Genomic DNA, 15,102 nt, shown 5'->3' on the forward strand with positions numbered 1-15,102 from the left:
TCCAAGCGGTGCTTCAGAAACATTTCTTAAGGTTTCGAGCTGAGAAGATTCAGCAGAATGATTTATCTGAGCTGCAGCCATAACAGGGAGGGGTTGTTTCCTCATATCATCCCCTGAAGTCATGAATCACGGTCCAATCAGGCCTCAAACTGCCTGTTGGGACTGATATTCAGGTCTGAGATCATCTCTGCAGTCAGGCAACAACATTTGGTTCAGATGACCCAAGAATGACCTGAATCCGTTCGTTCTGCCGGTTTGTTTTGGCCACTTTAATGAGCCGTTTGAGAGGCTTGAAAGTAGAAAAACTCCTTTAAGGTGGTTGTTTCTGTGTGCAGGTGGCGCCCTCTGCTGGTGATCCCGGGCACTCTGCAGACAGCAGACAGGCCGACCATCCTCCAGGTCTGTCTTCTTCTTCTACTGTTCATAACACGCCAACCAGCTAAGATAAAGGCTGTGTTCGAAACCACATACTACATACTGCATACTGCATACTGCATACTCCATACTGCATACTTCCATACTGCATACTGCATACTCCATACTGCATACTACATACTCTATACTGCATACTGCATACTCCATACTGCATACTACATACTACATACTGCATACTACATACTACATACTACATACTGCATACTACATACTCTATACTGCATACTGCATCCTACATACTGCATACTACATACTACATGCTGCATACTACATACTACATGCTGCATACTACATGCTGCATACTACATACTGCATACTACATACTGCATACTACATACTGCATACTGCATCCTACATACTGCATACTGCATACTGCATCCTACATACTGCATACTGCATACTGCATCCTACATCCTACATACTGCATGCTGCATACTGCATACTGCATACTACATACTACATGCTGCATACTACATACTACATACTACATACTGCATCCTGCATACTGCATACTGCATCCTACATACTGCATACTGCATACTGCATCCTACATACTGCATACTGCATACTGCATCCTACATACTGCATCCTGCATACTGCATACTACATACTACATACTGCATCCTACATACTGCATACTGCATCCTACATACTGCATACTACATACTGCATACTGCATCCTATATACTGCATACTACATACTGCATACTGCATCCTACATACTGCATACTGCATACTACATACTGCATACTACATACTACATGCTGCATACTACATACTGCATACTCCATACTGCATACTTCCATACTGCATACTACATACTGCATACTACATGCTGCATACTGCATACTACATACTACATGCTGCATACTGCATACTACATACTGCATACTACATACTCTATCCTACATACTGCATACTACATACTACATGCTGCATACTACATACTACATGCTGCATACTACATGCTGCATACTACATACTGCATCCTACATACTGCATACTACATACTGCATACTGCATCCTACATACTGCATACTGCATCCTACATACTGCATACTACATACTGCATCCTGCATACTGCATACTGCATACTGCATACTACATACTACATGCTGCATACTACATACTACATACTACATACTGCATCCTGCATACTACATACTACATACTACATACTGCATCCTGCATACTGCATACTGCATCCTACATACTGCATACTGCATACTGCATCCTACATACTGCATACTGCATACTGCATCCTACATACTGCATCCTGCATACTGCATACTACATACTGCATACTGCATACTGCATCCTACATACTGCATACTGCATACTACATACTGAATACTACATACTGCATCCTACATACTGCATACTGCATCCTACATACTGCATACTACATACTGCATACTGCATCCTACATACTGCATACTGCATCCTACATACTGCATACTGCATACTGCATCCTACATACTGCATCCTGCATACTGCATACTACATACTGCATACTGCATACTGCATCCTACATACTGCATACTGCATACTGCATACTACATACTGAATACTACATACTACATACTACATACTGCATCCTACATACTGCATACTACATACTGCATACTGCATCCTACATACTGCATACTACATACTGCATACTGCATACTACATACTGCATGCTGCATACTACATACTACATGCTGCATACTACATACTGCATACTCCATACTGCATACTTCCATACTGCATACTGCATACTACATACTGCATACTCCATACTGCATACTACATACTACATGCTGCATACTGCATCCTACATACTGCATACTGCATACTACATACTACATGCTGCATACTACATGCTGCATACTACATACTGCATGCTGCATACTACATGCTGCATACTACATGCTGCATCCTACATACTGCATACTGCATACTACATACTGCATACTGCATACTGCATCCTACATACTGCATACTGCATCCTACATACTACATACTGCATCCTACATACTGCATACTGCATACTGCATCCTACATACTGCATACTGCATCCTACATACTACATACTGCATACTGCATCCTACATACTACATACTGCATACTGCATACTGCATCCTACATACTACATACTGCATCCTACATACTACATACTACATACTGCATCCTACATACTGCATACTGCATCCTACATACTACATACTGCATACTGCATACTGCATCCTACATACTGCATGCTGCATACTACATACTGCATACTACATACTACATCCTACATACTGCATACTGCATACTACATACTGCATACTGCATACTGCATGCTGCATACTACATACTGCATGCTGCATACTACATACTGCATACTACATACTACATCCTACATACTGCATACTGCATACTACATACTGCATACTGCATACTACATACTGCATGCTGCATACTACATACTACATACTACTTACTGCATACTGCATCCTACATACTGCATACTGCATACTACATACTACATACTGCATACTACATACTGCATACTACATGCTGCATACTACATGCTGCATACTACTTACTGCGTACTGCATACTGCAGACTACATACTGCATACTACATACTACATACTCATCGATCAGACAGTATGCAAAGCGTTTACCCACAATGCATTTCGCTCCTGCCCGAGCTGAAATCAGCCGGCCTGAAGCTGATTTCCCTTAAGCTCTAAACTCTGTAAACTTTAGCAACATTTGAAACATTTTCAGGAGAGAAAGTAGTCGTTTAGATCCCCAACGTGTTGAAAACCTGACAAAATACCGGCTGTTTACTATTTTGTTCCCATGAATTCGGCGCTACTAAAGCTAGCCGCAGTGAGCAACGTACTTCCGGTATTTTCACAAAATGAAATACCCGTTGCCTTTTATCACAGGGAAAGCCATTACCATACAATTGGTGCTTTTGTTTTGAAAACAGGAAGTGAACCTACCCTCGTAGCTAGCTTGAAACTGCCGTTTTGACAGGAAATGACGATCGGCGACGTCACGTTACGTTGCATCTTGGGTAGTTTGAGTATGAGTAGTAACCTCATGATGAATACTCAACATTTCAGAGAATCTAGTATGCATCCGGGAACTTCTCGCTTACTCAAACTCGCATACTAACTTATAAAGTTAGCATGAGTAGTAGGAGAAGTATGCGGTTTGGAACACAGCCACAGTCTGCATGTTAGTTATTTCTGGTGGTTTTCTCCCAGGCGGGACTCCTCGGAGGCAGACGGTGACGGTCCAGCGGCCCACAGAACCCAGCTTCTCCCAGCAGTTTGTTCGTCCCCAGCAGCTGCTGGAAGGGAAGGTAAAGAGACTCCAGCCGACCTCACACTTTATAATATCTGTAAACACGGTGCTCCTGAACTATTCGTCGGTGCAAAAAAGTTGTTTTGGTGACCGAGTGGTTCCACCTCTTTTAGTTTCTTTATTAAAGAAATTTGAAGCTTTTCTAAGTCTCTAAAGATTCTTCCTGAGAACGTTTCTTCGTTCCCATTAACTGAAGTTAAAATGAAGCGGCCTGTGGGAGTAAATGTTGCCGACTGTGCTCGTGTTGCAGGATGCGGAGGCCATCTATCAGTGGCTGAGTGAGTTCCAGCTGGAGCAGTACACCAGCAGCTTCCTGAGCGCCGGGTACGATGTGCCCACCATCAGCAGGATGACCCCCGAGGTGAGCCGACACCTTTTCTCCTGAATGGGGACGCCTCGGTTAGAATAAAACCAGCAGATTTTCTTTTATTTTAGTGTGTGATTAACATTTTTTATTTTCATTATTTCAACAATACAATAACAACAGTAACCCCCCCCCCAGCTACCACCATCCATGCTGATCCCTTTTTGGTTACCAACATCTACCACTGTGCTCCTTCATGGAGCCACACTATTTGCATCAATGTAGACAAAAATTAGTCCCAGAAAATAGCTCCAAACAAGGTCCATACATCAAATTAGTAAAATAATGCGCCAGAGAAATAATTGGTTAACAGAAAATAAATAAATAACAATAAGAAGCACTTTTATGTATTTATCCACCACTACTTAAAGCTTGCATCTCTCCACTATATGACCCCTTTAAAAAGCTCAAGTATTCGCCCCACTTTGCTTCCTGTACATCCAGCCTGCCCAGTCGTTTATGATATTTTTTCAAGTGCTGCAACTCGTGCCATCTCCACAGGCCACCCCCCCTCCGTCTTCCATCCCCTGATAAGTACTGGTCTGCCAGTCATGATGCTGGTTTGGATAAAACTTTTGATACGTTTATCCTGTCCTGTCAGAGCTGAACGATCACCCAAAATAAATAATCTGGGGCTAAAAGGCATTTTTATCTCTGCAATCTCACAAAAGTTATCATAAATATTAGTCCACTTTATCACATGACCATAAAACATGAACTAAACTACCTGTCGTGGCCTTTTTTGAGTTTCCAAACTACATTTTCTAAGAAAGGCCGGATGGATTCTTCACTTCCGACTTGATTGTTTAAAAAAATATGAACAAAACAATAACTAAAAATCATTTAGAACTCAGAAGAAAAACGAAAGTTAACTTAATCTGATTTTACCAAAACCTCCCGTCTTCACAGCGGACATCTGACAAACAAAAAGCTCCTCCAACACGCCCCCCCCCCCCCGGTGTGTTCTTAATCTGTCTAATTAATGGGAGGGTCTGAAAGTTACCAAAATAATCCAAACAATTTCATCAAATATAAAAATGAATTACAGATTTTGATTCCAAACTAACGAAAGTATATTCTAACTGCCCAAACAAAACTTAATTGATAGAACTTATGATTTACAAACATAAATGGCCACAACACCACCTTCCTCAGTAAAACCAGCAGATTTAAGATAATAATAATAATAATAATAAATCAAATTTGTAATGAACTAAAATCAGGGATAAAATCATAAAAATCATGTGGCGGCAGAATAGGCTTGCTTAAAGCGGAACTCACCCTTTAAACAACGTCGTGCCCAATCACTATATTTGACCATAATATAATAGTGAATTGTGCTGCCACTGGGTATTATGTCTTCATATTAAATATAAAACCTTTGCATTTTTTAGAAATGGTGATTTGACGCGTCATGAAATCACCGGAAGAAAAAATAACAAACTACAACAATTCTAATTAGTTATAGTTCTACTTCATGCACGTAGTTCTAGCTGCTATAACAACCAAGTAATATCCTGGAACTTGGCGTCGCTAGCCTAATGCAAAAGGCAGAGAGAGAGCGAGCGATTCTGTTGTTAAGAACCTGGGAGCTAATGTGCTAATGTTAGCACTTAAGCACTTTGTGGATACTACTGAAACGTGAAGATTGTGACGACGTGACAAATTTGTTTTGTTTAGATCAGCCACTCTCAGAGATCGCATGAAACACCGATGGCGGTGTGTTAGCTCTGTGTTTGGGTAACCCAGCTTGACCGTCGGAGCCCAGTCCACTGACTCAGTAGCTAACAGCGCGCTGGGGCAGCCTTCAAAACAAAGCCCAAACGTAGCCCGTATTACATTACTGTTGATTGGCATTTAACAACATAATACTTTACTGCACTACTACAAAACAGTTAGATTTCGCGCATACCTTTGACGAAGTGGTCACCGCAGACACGAGCATTTGCAGATTGAGCTCCTCCAGTCTGTAAACGTAGGTTAGCTATCCACTTTTTGCGGCGTTGTTCTGTGAGTTTTTTTTCCATTTCTCACCTCTATGGGCGATTACCTTAGGTACTCGATAGTAACCCTTTCCCTTCTCTCGGTTAGACCGATTGCTGCATCCAAAAACGGCACAAAACCGAGGCATTTTGGGCAAAAAAGTGGCAGACAAAACACAGTTGCCCACCACCTGGGTTAGCGCGCTTAGAAAAATACGGAAGTGACGTCAAGTGAAACCCTTCTACATTAGAACTATAACTAATTAGAATTGTTGTAGTTTGTTATTTTTTCTTCCGGTGATTTCATGACGCGTCAAATCACCATTTCTAAAAAATGCAAAGGTTTTATATTTAATATGAAGACATAATACCCAGTGGCAGCACAATTCACTATTATATTATGGTCAAATATAGTGATTGGGCACGATGTTGTTTAAAGGGTGAGTTCCGCTTTAAGAAGAAAAGTCTTTAAGCCTCTTTTGAAGTCGCTGGGCGGCTGCGGAGCTCTCAGATAGACCGGGAGAGAGTTCCAGAGACGGGGGGCAGCCACAGAGAAAGCCCGATCTCCCATGGTCCTAAATCTGGATCGAGGAAGGTGGAGGAGGTTGCAGTCTTGTGATGGTAGAGATCTGGTGGATGGATGTGGAACGAGATGAAGCCCTGAAGTTAAACCTGATTTGGTTGCAGGATCTGACCGCCATCGGAGTGACCAAACCAGGACACCGCAAGAAAATCTCCATCGAGATCAACAAACTGAACATCCCCGAGTGGCTGCCGGACTACATTCCCGTAAGGCTCGCCGCTGTTCGTGCATGAGCTGCCGCATGTTCTGGTGGTGATGATGCGACTTGTTTCCTCTCCTCGCAGTCGGACCTCGGCGAGTGGCTCAGCGCCATCGGCCTCCCGCAGTACCACAAAAAACTGGCGGAAAACGGCTACGACTCCATCAGCATCGTCAAAGACCTGACGTGGGAGGATCTGCAGGAGATCGGCATCACCAAGCTGGGTGAGGACCCATTAAAGGGACAGTACGCCCCTTTAAAGGGACAGTTCGCCTCTTTAAAGGGACAGTTCTCCTCTTTAAAGGGACAGTACGCCTCTTTAAAGTGACAGTACGCCCCTTTAAAGGGACAGTACGCCCCTTTAAAGTGACAGTTCTCCTCTTTAAAGGGACAGTACGCCTCTTTAAAGTGACAGTACGCCCCTTTAAAGGGACAGTACGCCCCTTTAAAGGGACAGTACGCCTCTTTAAAGGGACAGTTCGCCCCTTTAAAGGGACAGTACGCCCCTTTAAAGGGACAGTACGCCCCTTTAAAGGGACAGTTCGCCTGTTTAAAGGGACAGTACGCCTCTTTAAAGGGACAGTTCGCCTCTTTAAAGGGATAGTACGCCCCTTTAAAGGGACAGTACGCCTCTTTAAAGGGACAGTACGCCCCTTTAAAGGGACAGTTCGCCTCTTTAAAGGGGCAGTACGCCTGTTTAAAGGGACAGTACGCCCCTTTAAAGGGACAGTACGCCTCTTTAAAGGGACAGTACGCCCCTTTAAAGGGACAGTTCGCCTCTTTAAAGGGACAGTTTGCCTCAATTTAAAGGGACAGTTCGCCTCTTTAAAGGGACAGTTCGCCTCTTTAAAGGGACAGTTCGTCTCTTTTGACATGAAGCTGTGTAACATCCCATATCAGCAACATCATTTCTGAACATCTTCTTACCCCCTGCTGCGTCCTGTGAGCAGAGTTCCAGCCTCGTTTTGGTGTTGATGAAGGTAGTCCGGCTAGTTGGCTGAGGTTTAAAAAATAAAGCGTCTTGCTTCTCAAAACAATATGCGTTCAACAGAGTAATACATTTGCATCACAAAATGGTTCTCCAGGAAAAAGTCGAAGCTTTCCTTTTCTTTCCTCTCCTTTTTTTTCGTTTCTTTCCCTTTTGTTTCCTTTCCTTTCCTTCTCTTTACCTGCTGTGCAGAGCGAGCAGCAAACACCGTAACAGGCGCGGCTGTCGGCAGGCGGCAGCAGGCAGTGATACGAAGGGAGAGAAAATAGTGCCAAGCGATTATGAGGTCTGACGTTTTACTGGAGAACGATTTTGTGATGCAAATGTATTACTCTGTTGAACGCATATTGTTCTGAGAAGCAAAACGCTTTATTTTTTAAACCCCAGCCAACTAGCCGGACTACCTTCATCAACACCAAAACGAGGCTGGAACTCTGCTCACAGGACGCAGCAGGGGGTAAGAAGATGTTCAGAAATGATGTTGCTGATATGGGATGTCATACAGCTTCATGTCAAAAGAGGCGAACTGTCCCTTTAAGTGCTCAGTGTGACTGTTGGAGCTTTTAGTCTGATGGCTGGTTTTTGCTTGCAGGGCATCAGAAGAAGCTGATGTTGGCGGTGAAGAAGCTGTGCGACATCCAGAAGGCGATCCTTCAGGGTGAACCAGGCCAGGGCACGCTGCGCCGTAAAGGCCCCGGAGCCCTTCACCTCGTCACCATCGAGTCGCCCGATGCCAGCAGTGAATGTTCGTCGCCCAACACCCCAAAAATGATGACGTTCCAGGACAGCGAGCTGAGCAGCGAGCTGCAGACGGCCATGATCGGCCACTATGGGGGCTGTGACGAAGGTTTGGCCATCAAGAATGCGGTGGGGATGTCCCGGAGCCAAGAGAGCATTGACACGCGATCCAGAGGTTCTGGACGCTCCCAGGAGCCTCCTACCGCCTCAGTCAACCCCCACAGCTGGTCCCAGGAGAGCCTGGAAGGAAGCCCCGCCAAGGAGAGGAACCTCCCCGAGGGCTGGGACCAGAGACCTCTGCAGCAGCCTCTGCCCAAGCAGGTGCCTCTGGGCACCGCCACCGTGTTCAAGTACCCGGCCATCCCGGCCAAGCCCAAACCGCCGGGATCGGGCGGCCCGTCCCCTCACGGCTCCCCGGCGCTGAAGGGTTTCAACTACCTGCACTCCCAGTGCGGCTTCACGGACCTGCGCTCGTCTTCCAGGCCCGCGAACCACAACACGACCCTGGCGCCGCCCAAGAAGCGCCCCCAGAGCATGACCCGCTACGCCCTGTCGGACGGGGAGCCCGACGAGGACGACGACGAGCCGGCTCTTCGCCGCGGAAACGTGCCGTCCTACGCCACGCTGAGCCGAAAGCCCGGCCGCAGCCAGCTGGCTCGGTTGCAGGCGAGCCCGGAGAAGAACCACAACGTGGGGCGCAGCCAGTCGTTCGCTGTGCGCGCCCGGAAGAAAGGTCCTCCTCCGCCACCTCCGAAAAGACTGAGCTCCGTGAGCAGCACCACCAGCGGCGAGCTGAGCGACAGCAGCACCACGTCGTCCTCCGGCGGGGTGGTGACCGACAGCCCGGGGAGCGTCCGGAGCATCGCAGCTTCTCTGCAGGCCGGCACGGACTCTCAGAACCCCCCAGAACCCAAAGAGGACCACCAGCAGCCCCAATGCCTCAGCTCTGTAGAGTCCGGAGAGGCCGCCGGGGCGAGGAGGAGGGTGCTGAGCGAGTGCGTTCAAACCGAGAATACCAGCAACACTGAACCGGACCAAGGGTTGAAGTCCGACTCTGAGGAGGAAGAGGCGAAAGGTGCCGGACTGGAGGGCTCGGCGTCCCCTCAGAACAGCTCCAGTGAGTGCATCCCCTTCGCCGAGGAGGGCAACCTGACCATCAAACAGAGACCCAAAGCTCCGGGTCCGCCCAGGGCCGAGGCGGTGCTGGAGCCTCCGGACAAGAATGCAGCCAAGGGCCTGGAGGTGCCCGAGTTTAACCTGAAGGAGTCGGACACGGTGAAACGCCGACACAAACCCAAAGACAAGGAGCAGGGCGACGGCTCCCCCGACAGAGCAGGGGCGGCCGGGTCGGAGTCCGACAGCAGCAGGCCGCCGTCCCGCAGCCAGGAGGAGGTCGGCCTGAGAATCAGCGAGGCCAGGCCGGAGAGGCCGGGAAGCCCGGCGCAAGGTTCTCCTATTAGGCCTCCGCTCTCACCGAAACCTGCTGTCGCCCCAAAACCTGTTCGCCAAAGTCTGCTGTCTGCCCAGAGTAAGACCCACACCTCATGCACATAAACAGTGGACCCTCGTTTTTCGCGGGGGTTACGTTCCAAAAAGAACCCGTGAAGTAGTAACCTTTATTTTTATATAATTATTCTACAATGAAATACATTGAAACCAAAGAACAGAACCTTTTTACAGGCCCAAGCATTTGTTTAACACATAAAAGTACTGTATAAACTTTTTTTTTTTACAAATAACTACTGTAAAATAATAATTTTAATCATCAATATGAACTGAGATCAGCACCGCGACCCGAGTCACTGGAGTAGAACGGGAGAAAATGAAAAATGATTAGAAAAGAAATACAAAGTACAGTGGGACAAATAGTGACGTGTATTTACGTACGTGTACATATCAAACCGCAACGTTACTGACACACAGGTAGAGAAGAAGCGGAATCAGCCAATCAGAATGCAGAACACGATGCAAATCCGTGAAGCAGCGAGACCGTGAAAGGTGAACCGCGTTATAGCGAGGGTTCACTGTACACTGTGAACAATATTCAATCATAACCCAGAAGTAAATGCTGTCTGCTTTCTGATGGTTCTAAAACCCACCGAAGCGCTCAGACTGACTACGGAACTTTACTGGGACCAGATGACTCGGCTCTGATGGAAATTGCCGGTTTTGGCACGAGACCTCCCAATCTCAGCAACCAGTGCTGGTCAGGACTGGAAGGTCTTGACCAAAGACTCGCTGTTCTAGACTTTCCAGTCTTCAGTGGGACTTAGTTTAGTTGGGATTTTCCAGGCGTGACAGAATATTTACTTATGAGTCATTGATCTTAGTTTGGGACTCTCTGGTCTTAATGGGCCCGGCTGGTATCCAACCTGTTGTCATGTCTGTCTCTTCTTCTACAGGACCGTCTTCTCCCACTGTGACCGTCAGCGTAGTCCAAAGCGTGGCCTTCACCTCCTCACCGGCCCCTCAGACTCCCTCTCTGGCAGCGGGGGGGCATCAGGTGTGTGTGGTTGGTCCAGGTCATCTCCCCGAGTCGTCCGGCGGGACAGAGGTGGTCCAGCAGAAGCTGGATCAGACCAGCACGTGTCTGGCAGCAGCTCTGAAGGCTGTGGAGAGGAAGCTGGAGGACGACTCCGACAGGTGCATTTATTCATTTATTTATTTATTTTTAAACAAAAAACAACCCCCCCCCCCCATCCCAACCCCTCAGACAGCGCATACAATGCAGTTATAGACTTATATATACAGAAAGAAAGGTCATAGTGACTAACACAGTGATAATGACTCCTATCAACAAAAGTCCAAAAAGACATATACATATATAAAATAAGAATGAAATAAAAAGACAGCAGTCATCCACAGCCCGCCATCTCCATATCTCACACTTTAAGGGTTACAGGGGGAAACTGTCTGCCCAACAATAACAGATTTTTCAGACCCACAGGAAAATAATGTTAGCCTAGCAAGCCAGACCCGTACAGCAGAAAGCTGTACAGGGGTCTGGTGCAGCTGGATAGCAGTGTGGGCGGGATAAACGGCTGTCTGTCAAGTTCAACGCCACGCAACACGATGGCGCAACAACCAATCAGAGCCATGAAGAAGTGTTACGCAGTCAGCGCGACGGAATGTACACGGTGGAGTGTAGTCTAATGTCAGAGAGGAAAGAATATTATTTTTCTTCTCGACTTTGCCTGTGTTTCCAATACCGGCACTCCAATCTGTTAATGTAGAAACTGTACGCGAATAATGTGGAAGAACGGAACTAAATTTGTAAATTCAGCTCATATCGTCGTCCCACCAACGGAGCAAGCTGGTAATTAAACTTTTACCGTACCCGGTGGGCAAAACTCCGAAAACAACCTTTTTTTTTCCAAGAAAAACTTAAGTGCAGTTATCTGTTCGTCTCGCAAAGAAAAATGTAAATTTAAATCTTCTAGAGTCGCTGCCAAAGCCAAATGGAAAGACTGTTGGCTGGGCGCAGCCACTGTTTACCTCTCTCTGGAACTACACACTGAAACGTCGCACCTCTGTCATCACCAGGTAGCCCGGCCTCCGACCCCGCTCCTCACGGTTTGATTGGCCTGATTAAGTTTCGATTTGCAGCCTCGCAAAACGACCACAACTGAGTAGACTGCGCCTGGGAGCAAATTCAATTTGCGGTCGCTAGGGGCGTCTAGAGTTCTAGGCTAAAATGATTTATGAAGGGAGTCCAGGCTTTTAAAAATAATTCGTCCTTACCCTTCACAACAGCTTGTAACCTTTCATGAGGGAGGACATTAAAGACCTCCCTGTACCAGAGGGTGACGCTGGGTGGAAGCGTTTTCATCCAGTTTACACTTTCCAGCAGCTTATAATGTAATGTGGAGAGATGGAAGGAGGAGGAAAACCCCAGGGTCTTTCTCAATTAAAGTTTAACCCTTTGTTTGTCTTAACATTGTGTTTACTCCCCTTGTCCTATCAAAGCCCCAAAATAAAGCAACTTAATTGAATTTTAAATCCAAAATCTATTTTGTATGATGAACCCACCTGTTATTTATCTATTCAACTCAACTCAATACATTTTTTATCATGTATTTTTTGTTACACAATACAAAAAGACAATCACCAGTTTTCAGGATCACACTTTTCTTTTTTTTTTTGGTCAGTTGGACCAACAGTTTTCTTGTTTTCTCAGTTTTCTTTTACATAATAAAGGTTTATTATTGCTATTATATAAATGTGAAGTAATTACTTCTGAATTAATTATATTGAAAGGGAAAAAAACAGTGAACTTTTTTCTGCTGTTTAAATGTTTTTATAATTCACGGGTCAAAAATGCCCCATAAGACAATCTTTGTACCCTAGTGGTGTACAGCCCACATGGAGACATTAACAAAAATAAAGTATGACTTTTTCTAATGATGGGGTCCCTTTAGGAAAAGGCATAAAAAGATAGTTTAAGGTGTTTTTTACAGATAAACATGGTCGTGGGTTAAATATTGCACTAATCACTTTTGAAATAAGCGACCAAAATCTGGAAATATGTTCACATTTCCAAAAATAATGGAAAAACGTCCCTCTTTCTTAGTTGCATTTGGTACGACAGGTGCATTTTAATTAAAGATGTCTGTTGGTGGTCATGCTGCCTCCGCCATCTTGTTCCGTTTGTGACGGGCGTGTTGTGTCGGTTCTCGTCCCCCCAGCGGAACCAGCTGCTCCGTCAGGTCCGCGGGGAACATCCTGGACGACATCGGGAACATGTTCGACGACCTGGCCGATCAGCTGGACGCCATGTTGGACTGAAGACGTTCCATAGACATAAACGTCTTGGACCTCAGGAAGTGGAACGTTTCCACCCACTCTGAGCCGCGCAGTGGGAGGAGCTACAGGACTTCACCTCCGCTGCGCTACCAGAACTGAACTTATGATGAACTCATGTTGGAGTGGCCCACTGTGAGGAGGAACTCCTCCGCAGATTTATTTTCTAATTTTAATTTTTTTTTTTAAATTTTAATTTTTTTATATTATTTTTTTTTAATTTCTTTTTATTTCTTTTAATTTTTTTTTATTTTTTTTTTTTATTTTTTTTCGCAGATTATTTTAATGTAAAACACTAATATTGTAACATGAAATTATATGTTTTTGATATCATAAAGAGACGAAATCCTGCCATCCGGACTCTGTTCCAGCAGCCTGAAAACTACGACTCGACATCACGGGAAACTACCACGGACGCACATTTTTACTTTTAACGGATCACATGACTGCGTTCAAAGGTGTGACATCATCCATCTGAGGATGAGGACCACGGTAGGATTTATTAACGGAGCAGGAGTTTCCAAAGTGACCGGCAGCACAGATATTTATAAAAGATTCATATTTTAGGGCTCCTCGGAGCCGCCATCTTGTGGTCTTTGCTGGTATTGCACTTTAAAAGAAGCTTTTAGCCCGAGGTCGCCAACCGGCCAGTTCATGGTTTCATGGGCACCGACACACAAGAGTCCACAGTGACATTTGGACCTGCCAACTGGTTCCCGGGCGGCACCAACCCTTTGTTTATGTTTATGCATCTTAAGCGACCTACACCGGTAGGCGGGGAGGGTTAGGGGGGGTCTACACTGTCCCATTTAATGTCAGTGCTGTGGTCTGTAAATGCTGATAGAGGCATCAACGAGTTTCCAGTTGAGTTTCTAAGCAGCGTCTGCAGCTACGTTTACAAACAGCGACGATGAATCCTGTTTTCGGCGCCGTTCACATCGTTCAGAAACCAGTGTGACCAGCATTTAGAAAGCAAACCGCTGACTGAAGGCATCCGTTTGCAGGAAAAACCACCTGATGCTGACATATAAAACCAGCTCTGAACCAGGTTCTAACAAGCTCTGGATCCAGTTCTCCTTTGTCCCTACTCCTTCATTCTGTGTGAGCTAGGAGCAGTTCTTCATTAAAGGGACAGTTCGCCTCTTTAAAGGGACAGTTCGCCTCTTCTGACATGAAGCTGTATGACATCCCATATCAGCAGCATCATTTCTGAACATCTTCTTACCCCCTGCTGCGTCCTGTGAGCAGAGTTCCAGCCTCGTTTTGGTGTTGATGAAGGTAGTCCGGCTAGTTGGCTGGGGTTTAAAAAATAAAGCGTTTTGCTTCTCAGAACAATATGCGTTCAACAGAGTAATACATTTGCATCACAAAATCGTTCTCCAGGAAAAAGTCAGACCTCACAATCGCTTGGCCCTATTTTCTCTCCGGCCAGCGCCATGTATAAAATACTATATTATTTTAATATATTAAAAAAAAAAATAATAATTTAATAGTATTGACTAAATTATAATTTTTTTTATTAAATAATAAATCAAATTCGTATCACTGCCTGCTGTGCAGACGAGCAGCAAACAGCGTAACAGGCGCGGCTGTCGGCAGGCGGCAGCAGGCAGTGATACGAAGGGAGAGAAAATAGGGCCAAGAGATTGTGAGGTCTGACTTTTTC

General features: G+C 45.5%; 1 protein-coding gene across 9 annotated transcripts in view; it reads left to right on the forward strand.

The window, feature by feature from the left end:
- caskin2 (CASK interacting protein 2) overlaps positions 1–14,716 on the forward strand; it is a 97,698-nt gene extending 82,982 nt beyond the window's left edge. For all 9 annotated transcript variants that reach the window (XM_075454805.1, XM_075454807.1, XM_075454809.1 and 6 more), the window contains 8 exons: positions 336–399; positions 3,683–3,780; positions 4,033–4,143; positions 6,816–6,917; positions 6,996–7,134; positions 8,491–10,164; positions 11,039–11,279; positions 13,322–14,716. In XM_075454805.1, the coding sequence (XP_075310920.1) occupies positions 336–399; positions 3,683–3,780; positions 4,033–4,143; positions 6,816–6,917; positions 6,996–7,134; positions 8,491–10,164; positions 11,039–11,279; positions 13,322–13,421 (2,529 nt within the window). In that variant the 3' untranslated portion in view covers positions 13,422–14,716. The remainder of the gene's footprint in view (positions 1–335; positions 400–3,682; positions 3,781–4,032; positions 4,144–6,815; positions 6,918–6,995; positions 7,135–8,490; positions 10,165–11,038; positions 11,280–13,321) is intronic.
- Positions 14,717–15,102: the final 386 nt, after the last annotated feature.

Source organism: Odontesthes bonariensis, chromosome 21 (assembly GCF_027942865.1).
Source record: "Odontesthes bonariensis isolate fOdoBon6 chromosome 21, fOdoBon6.hap1, whole genome shotgun sequence".
Taxonomy (NCBI): Eukaryota; Metazoa; Chordata; class Actinopteri; order Atheriniformes; family Atherinopsidae; genus Odontesthes; species Odontesthes bonariensis.